Source organism: Geotrypetes seraphini, chromosome 10 (genome assembly GCF_902459505.1).
Source record: "Geotrypetes seraphini chromosome 10, aGeoSer1.1, whole genome shotgun sequence".
Classification (NCBI taxonomy): Eukaryota; Metazoa; Chordata; class Amphibia; order Gymnophiona; family Dermophiidae; genus Geotrypetes; species Geotrypetes seraphini.
In genome coordinates this window covers 134,065,325-134,080,335 of record NC_047093.1, presented here as the reverse complement: position 1 = coordinate 134,080,335, position 15,011 = coordinate 134,065,325, and the positions used below count along the sequence as shown (strand labels likewise).

The window sequence follows — 15,011 nt, the reverse complement described above, 5'->3', positions numbered from 1 at the left end:
GAGGTTCTATGGTGTAGCAGAATTATGAACGGAGGAATAGGGAAGAGAGAATGGATATTCTATGGTGTAGTAGAATTATGAACGGAGGAATAGGGAAGAGAGAATGGATATTCTATGGTGTAGTAGAATTATGAACGGAGGAATAGGGAAGAGAGAATGGAGGTTCTATGGTGTAGCTCTTGAGTAGACTGTAGAATTTAGTGACATTAGGTATTTCGAGTTAGTTTTCTGCGGTGTGTATCCTTTTAAAAAAGAGAGTTTTTATTTTTTTTGTGAATCTATTGTAGAATGTTTCCATCCTGATCAGTCGGGAGGTTGTTCCAGGTTTCAGTGCCAAGATATGTGAAGAGTTAGTTGAATATGCGTTTGTATTTATCCTCTTTGGGAGATGGGAGGAGCGGTTGAAGCGATTTCAGTTTGCTGGTTGACGAAGACCAGAAATTGACAAATAAGTTTGAGCACTTAAGCGGTTTTTTTCATATAAGATTTGGAACATTATGCATGATAGTTTGCAGGTGATATAAGTTTTGACAGGTAGCCAGTGTAAGGTGAAATGGAGTCAAATATTTTTAGTTTGAATATTAGTCTGACCACCGTGTTTGTTCAGGAGAATAGACTCGCAAAGAGGGTGTCACAATAATCCAGCTGGGGACAGTATAAGCATTTGCATTAGTACAGCAAAGTGGCGCTCTCGAAAAAAGGGTCTGATAAGTCTTCTCATATCAAGTTTCAAGTTTATTAGGATTTTATATACCGCCTATTAAGGTTATCTAAGCGGTTTTCACAATCAGGTACTCAAGCATTTTCCCTATCTGTCCCGGCGGGCTCACAATCTATCTAACATTGTAGAAGGTTTTCTTCCTTAGGTTGGATACTTGAGATTCATATGATTGGGTGGAGTTGAGTATGACTCCAAGAACTACTACTACTATTTATCATTTCTACAGTGATGAAAGGCGTATGCAACGCTGTATATTTAACATTAAATAGACGGTCACTGCTCAGAAGAGCTTACAATTTAATTTGGACAGACAGAACATCTCGGGGCTGAAGAGTTTCTTGCAGAAGGAATGATATGATGGGTTTAGGTATCTGACAGTGAGTGGGAGCTTCAAAAAAGTGGGCTTTTAGCTTGGATTTGAATACTGCTAGAGACACAGCATGACATATTGACTCTGGTAGCAAGAAAGAAGGGACAGAGTCTGAAGTTGGCAGTGGAGAAGAAGGGTACAGATAAGAGAAACTTACCCGATGAACGGAGTTCAAAGGGGGGGGAACATAGGGGGAGATAAGTGAGAAGAGATATTGAGGGGTTACATAGTGAATGAACTTGTAAGTCAGTAAGAGAAGTTTGAACTGTATTCGGAAACGGATGGGGAGCCAATGAAGGAGTAAGAGTTGGATGAATGGGAGACCTGAGAGAAGTACATTGCAGTAGTCTAAGCGTGAGGTGATGAGATCTTGGATAAGGGTTTTGGCAGTGTGCTCAGAAAGGAGAGGTCTGATTTTGGTAATATTATAGAGAAGGAAGTGACAGGTTTTAGTGGTTTGTTGGATCTGAGTGGAGAAGGAGAGAGAGGAGTCAAAGATCACCCCGAGGTTGCAAGTTCATGAGACCAGGAGGAAGAGAGTGTTGTCCACAGAAATAGAGAACGACGGGAGGGACGAGATGGGTTTTATGTGTAAAGATAAGGAGCTCGGTTTTACCCATATTCAGTTTGAGATGGTGGTGCCTTACCATTCTGCTTCATAAGAACATAAGAATAACCATAATGGGTTAGACCAGGGGTGTCCAATGTCGGTCCTCGAGGGCCGCAATCCAGTCGGGTTTTCAGGATTTCCCCAATGAATATGTATGAGATCTATTAGCGTACAATGAAAGCAGTGCATGCAAATAGATCTCATGCATATTCATTGGGGAAATCCTGAAAACCCGACTGGATTGCGGCCCTCGAGGACCGACATTGGACACCCCTGGGTTAACCAATGGTCTAACGAAGTTTCCTGTTTCCAACAGTGGCCAATCCAGGTCACAGTACCTGGCAGAAACGCAAATAGTAGCAACACTCTTGCATAATCAAAACAACACAATTACTCTATAATTATTATGGACCATCATAAGAGAGAGAGCGCATATGTTATTCATTAACCATCTCTTGATCTCTTAGTTTTAATCATTGGTCCACGACACTCTTTATATTATATGAATTCACTTATTGTGTAAGTCCAAACAAAGCTATAAAGCTAGCAAGGGGCAATAAGAGACGAAAAAAATCAATATTGATTTCTGATATTAACAAGAATGTGATGCACATAAATTCTTTTAGTCTTCATGCCAAACACACCACGATAGGGACAGATCATGAACAATGCAGTGAAAAGTCCATCGTGGCCATTTCTTTCTTTCTAACAGGTTATGCCACTGCCAACCCTGACCTTTTGTTAATTATTAAGGAAGAAGAAGATGATGACGAATACCTCATGGACTATGATGACTCGGATGGAGGAGAAATCATCATGAGCCCCCATAAGAGTAAGTAAGAGAACCTGGTAGGAAGAGCTGGTTGAGTCAGGCCTTCCATCATCCAGTGCTCCAGCAAATACAGTTGTAGTCCACATAGGCACTTGATCTCTCCTTGTCCTCGAGAGCCGCCGGACTGGTCACGTTTTCAGGACACCCCTAATGAACAGGCATGACGGACATTTGCATAAAGTGGAGGTTAGGACATGCAAAACTGCTTCATGAATGTTAATTAGGGATTTCCTGAAACCCTGATCTGTTGGCGGCCCTCAAGGTTTGGGAGTGAAGACCACAGGTTTAGGCAGTTCACTTCTTAATCATGGGCAGTATATCAAGAATTTAATAAACTTGAAACTTGGCAAAATGATGTCATTGGTCTTTGCTTTCAAGGGGGTGGGGGAATTCATGTTTCTGTTGTAAATAAGAACAAAACAGACATACAGATCTAAGCTTAAACCATGCTCTCTTAGCCACAGGCTCTACCTGCCTTGAGTCCAGAATGATCCTGAGGCTTAGCACCTCGTACTCACAGGAGTATTATTACCCTGTAGTGTCAAACAGTGCAGTTCATAGTAGCATAATATAGGATGGCAGATGCACAGTCCATCTAGTCCACCCAATAAAGCGGCCAGAGATGCGCCTGCCACTTGTGCAGGTGACACTCCATCTTGATCACATACTGACTTACTGTAACAAATAGGACAGAACATAATAATGGAAGAGTGGTTTTATAATTTTACAATCGCATTTATTGTCAATACTTGATTAAACCTGCAATCCAATAATGGTGCAAACTGACATTTTTACTCACTATCAATGTTTAGGTGAATGTAACGCAAAAAAAATACACACATGTTCTTGGTCTGTTCTGCTATCCCCAGGTCACAGACCATACTAGTTTGCCTGGCATCGTTTCTGCTTTCCAATCACTAGAGTTGCCATCGGAACCCACTCTTGCCCAGCCATAGTCAGGATACAGACCATAAAAGTCTGCTCTATTTTGTCATATTTGGGACACAGACTCCCTACTGCTGAAATTGCCATCTGAACACCTACAAGTCTTTGTTTTGATTCCATCCTTTTTCAAGTTTCAAGTTTTATTAAAATTTGATTTGATTGCCTATCAAATTCCTAGGCGATATACAATAATTAAAAATAGTTACAATTTAAAAGACACGAAACATACTGATTACGTTACAAAGGTCAGAATGGACGGACAATTTGAAACAAAAGGAATAGAGGAGAGACGTACAATCGTAATAGGACAGAGGAACAATAATGGCAAGTACAAGAAGGTTTGGGGAGAATATGGAGGATACTGGTATACTTGAATGAAGCATCCTTAAATAGAAAGCTTTTGAGTTTGCCTTTGAATCGGTCTAGGATTTTTTTCCACTCTAAGGTAGGGTGGTAGGGCGTTCCAAAGTTGAGGTGTGGTAACAGAGAAAATGTGAAATTTTGTGTTGATTATCTTCAACAAAGGGATAATTAATAGGTGTTGGTCGGTAGATCTCAGTGAGCGGGAGGGCGAATAAGGAATAAGAAGTTTATCTATAAACAACGGTGCTTTTGATATTAATGTTTTGAAAGATAGCAATATTATTTTATAGGTGATCCTGTGCGCAATCGGAAGCCAATGAGCTTTTCCAAGAGTGGTGTTACATGGTCATATTTTTTTTTGCATTTGAAATTAGTTTTATGGCTGTGTTCTGTATTATTTGAAGATGTATTATTTCCTGAGTAATACCTTTTAGTAATGAGTTACAATAGTCAAGCTTAGAAATCACTAGGAAGTGTATCTGAATATTTAACGATTTTGATACTGAACGGATCAACTGGAGTCGGTGAAAGCAAGATTTAACTACCCTACTAATGTGGTCATGATACGAAAGTTTTTGGTCAAAGAACACTCCTAGGATTTTGATAGTTGAGACTAATTGCTATGAACTGCCGTTAAGATTGATGGGGGTGCATAATGATATTCCTTCTTTCCAGTGGAAGAGCATGGTCTTGCTTTTTGTGATATTTAGGGCTAACATGTTATCATTTAGCCAGAGTCTAATTTCTTCAAGCTTTTGATTTAGGATGGCTATTTCATTGGTATCTTCAAAATCTAAAGGATGTAGAAGCTGGATATTGTCTGCATAAGCAAATGCAGAGAATCCGATTGATTGGCAAAGAGTCATAAGTGGAGATATAAAGATATTAAAGAGGAATGGTGATGAGACGGATCCTTGTGGAATGCCATATTTATTGTTATAGGGTTCAGATATAGAATTATTAAATGTAACCTTAGATGAACGCTCCGAAAAGAAGGATTGAAACCAGTTGAGAATTTGACCAGAGATTCCGATCGATGCGAGTCTATTTAAGAGTAAAACATGATCAATAGTGTCAAATGCTGTGGATAAGTCGAGCATTTCCAATTTGTGATGATCTAAATTATATATTTGTCACCATATAAGGATCCTTTGGGAGAAATTATAGCAGCGCCTGCCTAAGTTAAATGAAGAACGTTGTTAGAAACAGCAAAAAAATGGCAAATTCTTTAGCGTCCTTCCAGACTGGTTTATGCTCCTCTACCAGCAGGTGGAGAATGAGGACACACTGAATTCTATCAGCAGTACAAGTGGACTATAGAGTCCCCCTTAGAATCAGTCTGTTCTCAGTTTCCAGCAGGTGGAGGTGGCAAGCCTATGCAATGCTGTTAAACCCTTAGGTAGTGGCTGTTGGAAGGGATAAGCGGTGGCCTATTCTGGCCCTTTTCCCGCGAGGGGCCCTTTATTCCTCAGGGGTGTCACATTCGGGCAGCCAAGACCCTCCCCCTATTCCCTCACCATCCCTTCAGTGTAGTGGTGCGTCATCGGGATTGCTGAATGTTGTTTTGTCTTTTGCTTTCCTTTTTAATGGGAAGTGTAAGTATTCTCCAATAGACAAGCAGGGTAATGCAGCCCCACTTGATGGTAAAGTCCCTGGACTGAGTCTGTGCCGTGGAAACTCTCCCCTAGTACAGTAGGATTTTTTTTTTGTGCAGCCACCTTGCCTGTGTAGCTCCACCCCCGAGTTTGACAATTCTTTTTTCCTTCCCGACTAAGCAGGTTGTTCTCTCCCCTCTGCCTTGCCTGACTAAACACAAAACAAAACTAACTGACATCGAAATCAAAATCAACTTCAACACCTAAGTGGTTCATCCGCTAGGATCGACGTAAAAGAAAAAATTTTTAACTGGACTTTCATCACAGAAAGGTACTCCTTCACAAGCGCCAGAGTACCGCGATCATTAACACTTCATTCGCGGCAACTGTCTCCCTACAGTCGGCGGTTTAAATACCGTGAAGTTGGACTGATGTATGGTAGCTTTATCCCGGCTCCGTTTCCCGTCACTGGCTCGCCGAGGCTGCTTACATCTGTCACTCCTCCTCCCCCTCAGGGCTCACTAATAGCACCACCGGGAGCAGACATGTCTTCCTTGATGCAGCCCTCAGACAAAAAGAACGCGGCTGCAGCAGGACATTCAAAAAAGAAGAAAACAAAGGCTGAAAAAACTGCCTCCTCACACAGCTCTAACTCACAGCCTGTGTCTTTGCCTCTCAAGAGTAAGGCTCAACAAACTACAGACATGCAGCATTCAGGTAGGTCTTCAAAGTCACAATCATCTTCAATTGCAAGAAAGAGGGCTAGTTCTCCTCCCACTGTGGCTGAGGGAATTTCCTCAACTAAACGGGCAGCTCTGCCACAAATCACATCAGCAGCTATTTTTTTAACCCCCTATGGGGACTCTTCAGGATTTCTTCTCACTGTTGCAGGATTTCATAAGAGACAGATTCTTTCTTCCTCAGACCAGTACATCTTCTCCTTCACTTTCACTGATGGTCCAGCAGTCTCCTCTTCAGCCAGACCAGTGTGTATCTTCAGATGTCTGTTGTCCAGATCCTCTTAGTGACCCACCAAATCTTCTCTTGTCCCCTCGTACGTCACTCTGTCCTTCTCCTCAGCAGCAGTCTTCTCCCTTCACAAGATTGAGTCGATTTTTCCTGATGCCACCACTGCGACTGCAGATCCTCCCTCTCCTGTTCCGCCTACGCTGCAGCCAGACCAAGGAGATGACTACTCATATCCTAAATTTCTTCAAAAGGTCTCCAACCTTCTTTGCCTTTCTCAAGCAGTCACTCCAGCGGATAAGAAGGATTTCCAGGCGATCCTGCAGTCTTGTAAAACTCCTTCAAAGGGCATGGTATCACTCCCAGTGCATCAGATTCTTCAAGATCTACAATTAGCTAATTGGAAAAAAACCCTGGAGGCAAAATACAAGGTTGAGCAACCACCTGGTCACGATGTACAACAACTTCCACACCACTCCATGGTAGCAGAGTCAGCCATCCATAACACCAAATCTTCAAAAAGCCAGTTCAACTCACCTCCGGGGAAGGATCACCGCTTCCTCGACTCAATCGGATGTAAGGTTTACCAAGGGTCCATGCTCAATTCGAAGATCTTAGCACATCAATTGCAAATTCTGCATTTCCAACACTCCATTTTAAAACAACTGGACAAAGCTTCACCTGCAGAAGTGCAGAATCTATACCTAGCACTGCAGGAATCTACTTACCATCTCATTAAAACCAATTATGATACCTATGATATGAGTTCCAGAACAGCAGCGGTAGCAATTGCGGTTCATCGTTCAGCATTGCTCAAAGCCTCAGACCTGTTTGGATCTTCATGATAGACTGGCAGAAGATGCTCCATGTGTGGGAGATAGTCTGTTTGGTGAGCAAGTTAAAACTACGGTCTCGTAACTTAAAGAAGGTTCTACAGCTATGCGAGAACTGTCTGCACATGCTCAAGATAATCTACAACCTTACTGTAAGCCTTCCTCTTCTTTAGCATTCCGGAAATCATACCATCAACGTTTTACTCCCTACTCTCACCCTCCTTCTTTTAAAAAATCAATCTTTTCCTGTGTCGCAGAGACAGTGCCCTCGAGACCATAAGCAACAGCCAACAACTCAGCTTCCTCCACTCAAAACTACTCCTAGTTTTTGACCTCCTTCCAGTGGGGGGGGGCGGCTAACACATTTTTTCTCCACATGGCAGAAAGTCACCACAGACCAGTGGCGCCTGACTATCATCTCTCAAGGCTATTCACTCAATTTCTAGCTTCATCATATCAATTCCCATCTTCCTCCAACATCCCACATCATCACAATTCCACAGCTAACCGGGGAGGTCACGTCACTGCAACAGAAAAACGCAATAGAGAAAGTACCTCAGCATGAACAGTTCCAAGGGTTCTATTCCAAATTCTTTCTCATTCCCAAGAAGACGCAAGGTCTCTGACCTATCCTCGACCTCCGTACATTGAACTTTTTTCTCATATCAGAGAAGTTTCACATGATCTCTCTGTCAACAATCCTTCCTCTGATCAGCCAAAACGATTGGTTAACCGCCCTGGATCTCAAAGATACATATACCAATTCATCCTGCCCACTGGAAATTCCTCAGATTCATGTGTCTCAACAAACACTACCAGTACAAAGTTTTTCCTTTCGGCCTATCATCAGCACCACGCATATTCACAAAATGTCTAGCAGTGGTAGCAGCCGACCTCCGGAAGCGACATCACATGGAGTTTTCTTATCTCGACAACTGGCTCCGAGTAGCTCACTCCAAGGAGCAGTTCTTGCTGACTATTCAAGACACAGGTCATTCTCTCCAATCGCTGGGTTTTCTCATCAATTTTGAGAAATCACACCTACAACTTGTGCGTTGCCTCAAGTATATAGGCACATGACTCAACACTGTCACTATACTAGTTTATCTGTCAGAAGAACGTCATCAAGCAGTCATCACTCTGGCACATCAAATGCAACAAACATCTGCTCTTTCAGCACACGACATATTGTGTCTTTTGGGTCACATGGCAGCGTCTCTTCCTCTAGTCCGCATGCCAGACTGCACATGCGTCCTCTGCAATGGCATCTCAAACTCAACTGGAATCAACATTCCCAGTCTCTGAACACCTTGATTCCGCTTTCAATCAAGGTAAAAGAATCCCTATCCTGGTAGATTTGGTCTCCGGCCCTCAAACAGGGATACCCGTTCCAGCCTCCACCTCCTCTTCTCTCTATGACTACAGATTTTGATTTTTTGATTTGATTTGATTTTGATTTGATTTGATTTCTTATATACCGCTATACCGTGAGGTTCAAAGCGGTTTACAATGAAGATAGATTAAAGATACATTAAAATAAAATAAATAAAAATGGTACTTTGGATTTCCCTAGCTGTCCCGAAGGCTCACAATCTAGCTAAAGTACCTGAGAAAACAATAAATAAAAATAAAATAAATGAAATAAAGTAAATTCCAGTCAGACAATAGGATCTGATGTTAGAAGTTCATAAAGATGATATGCCAAGGAGCGAAACCTGGTATGCTCCTTAAGCCCTGACGTATGCAGCCAAGCCAACACACAATATTTCAGCCATGAGTTTTCCCAGGAAGTAGTAATGAGTGCCAAAATGCAGGCTAGTCATTTAGATCAGATGACCTCTGCAACAGCCGGACAACCGCCTCTAACAAGGTATGGGGAGCGCATCTCAACCACCTTCAGACTCAAGGGATCTGGTCAGAAAAAGAATTTCACTTCCACATCAACCTACTAAAACTTCGGGCAATTTATTATGCCCTCAGAGCATTCAGCAGGTATGTGCACAACACACAACTGCTAATTCAAACAGACAACCAGGTAGCAATGTTCTATTTGAACAAACAAGGGGGGTTCAGGATCCTTACCCATTTGCAGAGAGGCTCATCGTCTATGGACTTTTGCTCTCTCCCTCTCTACAGAGATACAAGCAGTATACATTCCAGGGAAGCAGATAGAGGTAGAGATGGAATATAGAAAGAGTATAGATAGAGACCAAGGGGGATTTAAGGGTTCAGACAAAGATCATCGTACAGGTCATGGGCCTGATGGGCCGCCGCGGATGCGGACTGCTGGGCGCGATGGACCTCTGGTCTGACCCAGCAGAGGCAACTTCTTATGTTCTTACAAATCTTTACCAAATCAGGAATTGTTAAATTTATCTGAAATGTTAGAAGTATCTGATAAAGAGGCGGCAATGCCATCTACTTTGCTTATATCAGTAGCCCTCTCTATAGACAAAACGTGGTTGTTAAAACTTTTCTTTAAAAAGAGGCTTAAAGAATTTTTAGGTCTTAAAGTACAAATGTTTCCTGACATGACACGAGAGACGCAGAAGCGGCATCAAGAGTTTTTGTCATTGAAATCTGGAGTTACATCTTTAGGTGCACGTTTTATTTGCGGCATCCTTGCAAATGTATTATTTTATATCAAGCAATTAAATGTCTTTTATGAACCAAATCAGTTGACAACCTTTTCGTCTTCATCCCATTTGGAAAAAGAACAATCTTGAGCCCTGTTTTGATAGTATATATGCAGATTTCCTCAGTTGAAAGCTCGACCCTCACGAGTAGACCTTAAACAGGGAGGTATTACAATCCATTTTTCACCAATGGGACATTCCCGTGATGGATCTCTTTGCCACCGCAAACAATGCTCAGTGTGCCCAGTAATGCTCCCTACAATGAGCTCCTCATGCAGTCGCCAGGGACACTTTCTCAATTCCATGGACTTCCAATCTGTTTTACACATTTCCACTGATTCCTCTCATCTCCAAGGTTTTGCAAAAGACCATCAGAGACAGATCTCAACTGATTCTCATAGCGCCTCGGTGGCCCAGACAGATCTGGTATCCCATCCTTCTGGACTACTGGATGCACACCCAATCCCGTTAGGGGATCATCCTTCTCTTTTCTTCTAACTACTCCATCCTAATCTTCACAGCCTACATCTCACAGCTTGGAGATTGAGCGGGCAATCCTCACGGATGTTCTAGTTTCATCAGCAGTAATAACCATACTTCTTGCAGCTAGAAAACCATCTACCAGGAAGTCATATTAGTTGAAATGGAAACAGTTTTCCAGCTGGGCAGGATTGCAGGATCAAGACCCATTCCGCTGCCCTGTGGATCATATCCTGACTTACTTACTGCATTTATCAAATTCAGGTCTTAAGACCAACTCTGTATGTCTTCACCTTTCAGCTAAATCAGCCTACCACCATTTTTTGGAGGGGAAACCTCTTTCTTAAAACCTTCTGGTCTCCTCTTCGTACGCCACCTTCAGCCTGGGATCTCAACATTGTTTTGGACCAGCTGATGAAACTAGCCTTATAAGGCTAAAACCCTCCCCTCCCTTGATGTGTTTACCTTGAATGTTTTTTTGCTTTTTAAAATTTAGAGTTCTTCCCCTTTCTATCCTTATGTTTCTTGTAAGTCAGTATTTTAACATTAATATTGTCTATATGTCTTCTTTATAGATATTGTTTTTAATGTAAATCACTTAGAAACTATATAAGCGTTTAATCAAATTTAAAAAAATAAAACTTGGAAAAAACTTGGATCCCTTTGAGCCCTTGGGATCCACTACACTACAGTTCCTAACATGGAAAATGGTTTTTTTTAGTGGCCCTTACTTTGGCTAGAAGAGTTAATGAACTGCAGGCTCTGGTTATCTATGAGCCATATCTTCAATTTTTTCCCGATAAGGAGCTTCTTTGTACGCATCCAAAGTTTCTTCCAAAAGTAGTCACGGATTTTCACCTCAATCATTCCATTTCTTTGCCATCATTTTTTCTTCCTCTGCATGGGACCCCATCGGAGCAAACTCTTCATACACTGGACTGCAAAAGAGCAGTGCTTTACTACCTGATCAGGACTGCTGCTATCCGTACCACCAATCAATTATTTGTTTCCTTTAACACAGCTACTCAAGGACATGCAGTTTCTAAACGAACTATATCGTCATGGATTGCTAATTGCATCTCTTTTACTTAGAAAGCTTCCATGTCTCCTCTGGGTCCCATTGGGGCTCATCAAGTACGAGCAACAGCTTCCTCAGTTGTGAGCTTAAGAGCAGTTCCCATACAAGATGTCTGCAAAGCGGCAACTTGGTCTTCAGTTCATACATTTGCCAAGCATTATTGTTTAGACAAAAGTTCAACACAAGACATTCAATTTGGACAGTCTGTTCTTTGCAATTTGTTTCCACTGTCAAATTAAAAAAAAAAAAATCAAAATTTTTTATTTGCCTCCTCCCATTTTCTTGTTAAGGCTAGTGGCTCACCATCAAGTGGGGCTGTATTACCCTGTTTGACTATCGGAGAAAGCAAAGTTGCTCACCTGTAACAGATGTTCTCCATAGACAGCAGGAGAATACAGCCACACTTGCCTGCCCTCAATCCCCGCATGTCAATTTATTAATGAGCTAGAGACATACTATCAAACCTAGGGGTGGATTTACACAGGCAAGGTGGGTGCACATGCTCAGTAAGTTAAAAAAAAAATCCTACTGTACTAGGGAAGAGTTTCCATGGCACAGGCTCTGTCCAGGGATTTCATCATCAAGTGTGGCTGCATTCCCCTGTTGTCTACGGAGAACACCTGTTACAGGTAAGCAACTTTGCTTTTTCTGCAGTGCAGTGTCATTTGGTTCGTCTGGTTTAGCTGGTGAACTGTAGAGACTGTATTGGTTGCCTGTTCCAATCCTTTCCAACAGTTGTATTAAAAAAAAATATTTTTTTGAGTTCCTGTTCTTACAGCTGCTCAGGAAGAAGTAGGGAATTACAGGCCAGTAAGTCTGACTTCTGTGGTAAGCAAATTAATGGAAATACTTTTAAAACAGAGAATGGTGAAGTTTCTGGAATCTAGTTGATTACAGGACCAGAGGCAACATGGATTCACTAGAGGTAGGTCTTGTCAGACAAATCTGGTCAATTTCTTTGACTGGGTGCCAAAGAATTGGGTAGAGGGGGTGTGCTAGATGTGGTATATTTAGATTTTAGCAAAGCCTTTGACAGTGCTCTACACAGACATCTAATAAATAAACTGAGTGTTCTTGGGATGGGCCCCAAAGTGATGGGCTGGGTCGAGAACTGGAAGATGACAGAGGGTAATGGTCAATGGAGATCGCTCTGAAGAAAGGGATGTTACCAGTGGTGTGCCTCAAGGTTCTGTTCTTGGGCATGTTCTTTTTAACATTTTTATAAGCGATATTCTTTAGCACTCTCCAGACCAGTAGAGGTTAACTTTACGATTGGGTATATATCTAATCATGACCAGCAGGTGGAGACTGAAAACAAAACTTTGGGACAGTATATCCTAGCCCCTCCTCTCTATTTCCCTCAGTCTTCTTTCAGTCTCCAGCAGGTGTTGAGTGATCTGTACCCATCTCCCTTGGTAGGGCTGTTGGAATTTGTTTAGAGGTTTATTGTCCCTGTTTTTAGCCGGACGGAGCTTGGACGGACTCTGTTTGGGGGTTCGTCCGACCTCGGGGGTGTCAAACCCGGCGGGTCACGAGCGGGGTCCCTCCCCCCACTTCCTCCACCTCCCCATATTTTTTTAGAGGAGCCTCAGCAGTAAGCCTTGCCCCCTAAATCAAGCAAGGCATATTGCTTCGAGAGCCTGTGGAGTCTGTTCTGTAAAAAAAAAAAAAAAAAAAAAAAATCCTGAGGTAGTGCTGGTCTGGAGGGTTGTATCCCTTTAAGAAAACTGTATTTTACTGTATTTTTTCAACTAACCGGCACTTTTTTTACAGCTAGGTCGCGTATGGAGCAATGAGCACTTCTAAAGGGAAAAAGTGCTCATTGTGCTCCAGACGCGAGGCACTCGCGGCCGGCCTGTGCAAGCGGTGTTCAGGCCGGTGCGGTGGAGGAGCTCCGTCGGCAGCGGCTGCAGGCGCCCAGAGCTCCCCGCCGATGGTGCCTCGCGAGTCGGCAGGGAACGGTGGAGAAGCCCGGTCTTCTCCGTCCGCCCACGGAGGGATTCCCCGAGCCGCCGACGGTCGGGTTTTAGAGGATTCCCTCTCAGCTGATATTTTGACAGCTGATGCCGGCTTGCCTGTTTTAGCGGCTGAGACTATTCAGGTCTCTCAGCCGCTGCAGGCTATGGAGGGAGCTGTTTTGGCGGGAAAGACGCCATCTTCTCTGTCTGGCCCCTCCATTTTGTCTTCCACCTCAGGTGACCTTCCCCCTGTTTTGGCTAAGCAGGGGCAGGTTTCTGCTGGGTCCCCTGCTGTGGCAGGGAGTCCCTTGGGACCCTCGGGGGGTTTTTCCCCTGATTTTTTCTTTTCATTATGCAAAGCCTATTTTCAGGCGGCTGGGGGTCCCGGTTGCGCCCAGGGGGTCTCGGGGGGTGGGGTTTCCTCCGCGCTCCCTGCGGCTTTGCCTCTCTCGTCTGACGTGACGTCCCCTCCGCCGCCTCTCTTGTCCAAGCGTCCGCGGGTGTCGTGGGACGAGGATTTGTGGTCGGAGGAACGTGTCGGTCTGGAGGAGGACCTGGACCCTTCTGAGGAATTCCAGGACCCTCTGGAGGGGACGGAAGCTGGCGGCGGGTTGTCGGGTTTCCCGTTCTCCAGTGACGAGGCGTCCGTGGTGCGCCTTTTTCAGAGAGATGAGCTGCCTGACCTTATTCAACAGGTTTCTTCGGCTTTGCGTTTTGAGGACGCGCCGCCGGAGACTCCGCGTGTGGGGGACCCTCTGTTACGAGGGATCCGTTCCGTTTCCCGCTCTTTTCCTATGCATCAGGATATTCGGGATATTATTCTTGAGCAGTGGAAAACGCCGGAGACGCCGTTTCGGCTGGCGCGCAGCATGGCTCGCCTGTATCCCATTCCTGAAGGGGATCGGGCTACGTTAGCTTCGCCAGTCGTGGATGCGGTGGTCTCGGCTATTTCCAAGCGGCATACCGTGCCTGTTGAGGGCGGTTCTGCCTTGCGGGACTCTGAGGAGCGCAAATTGGAGACCATCCTTAAGCAAAATTTTCAAGTCTCTGCCTTTGGGGTCCAGGCGGCTATTTGTGGGGGACTGGTCGCTCGCGCCGTGTTTCGGTGGGCGGAGCGGGTCTTGGATCGAGAGTCTGACGACTGGTCTCTGGTGGATCAGGAGGTAGCGAAGATTGAGATGGCTGCCTCATTCCTCTCGGATGCTCTGTATGACTTGGTGCGGATCTCGGCTAAGTCCATGGCTTTTGGCGTGGCCGCACGGCGTGTGTTGTGGCTGCGCGCTTGGGCGGCGGATGCTGCGTCCAAAGCTAAGCTTACTAAATTTCCCTTTCGGGGGTCGTTTTTATTTGGAGAGGACTTGGATAAGTTGATTCAGACTCTGTCGGACTCGAAAGTTCCCCGTCTGCCGGAGGACCGTGCCCGCCCGGCGTCTCGGGGTGGTGCGGCCCGGGGGCGTTTGCGGGAATTTCGCAAGTATCGCCCTGGGCGTGGGGCTGCTTCTTTCCAGTCTCCGGGGTTTTCCCGGGGTCGGTTCTTCCAGCGCATGCAGCCCTTTCGGGGGGCCCGTCGGGGGGCAGGGAATCCCTCCGCCGGTTCCCCCGCTTCCCGTCCTGCACAATGACG

The 15,011-nt window shown here is 44.4% G+C and overlaps 1 protein-coding gene across 4 annotated transcripts in view; it reads left to right on the top strand.

Moving 5' to 3' along the window:
* LOC117368330 (zinc finger protein 251-like) overlaps nucleotides 1–15,011 on the top strand; it is a 72,020-nt gene that overhangs the window by 38,170 nt on the left and 18,839 nt on the right. For 3 of the 4 annotated variants that reach the window (XM_033961890.1, XM_033961892.1, XM_033961893.1), the window contains exon 7: nucleotides 2,414–2,533. The exons of the other annotated variant lie outside the window; for it this stretch is intronic. In XM_033961890.1, coding sequence (XP_033817781.1) covers nucleotides 2,414–2,533 — 120 coding nt within the window. The remainder of the gene's footprint in view (nucleotides 1–2,413; nucleotides 2,534–15,011) is intronic. 4 annotated transcript variants of the gene reach the window in all.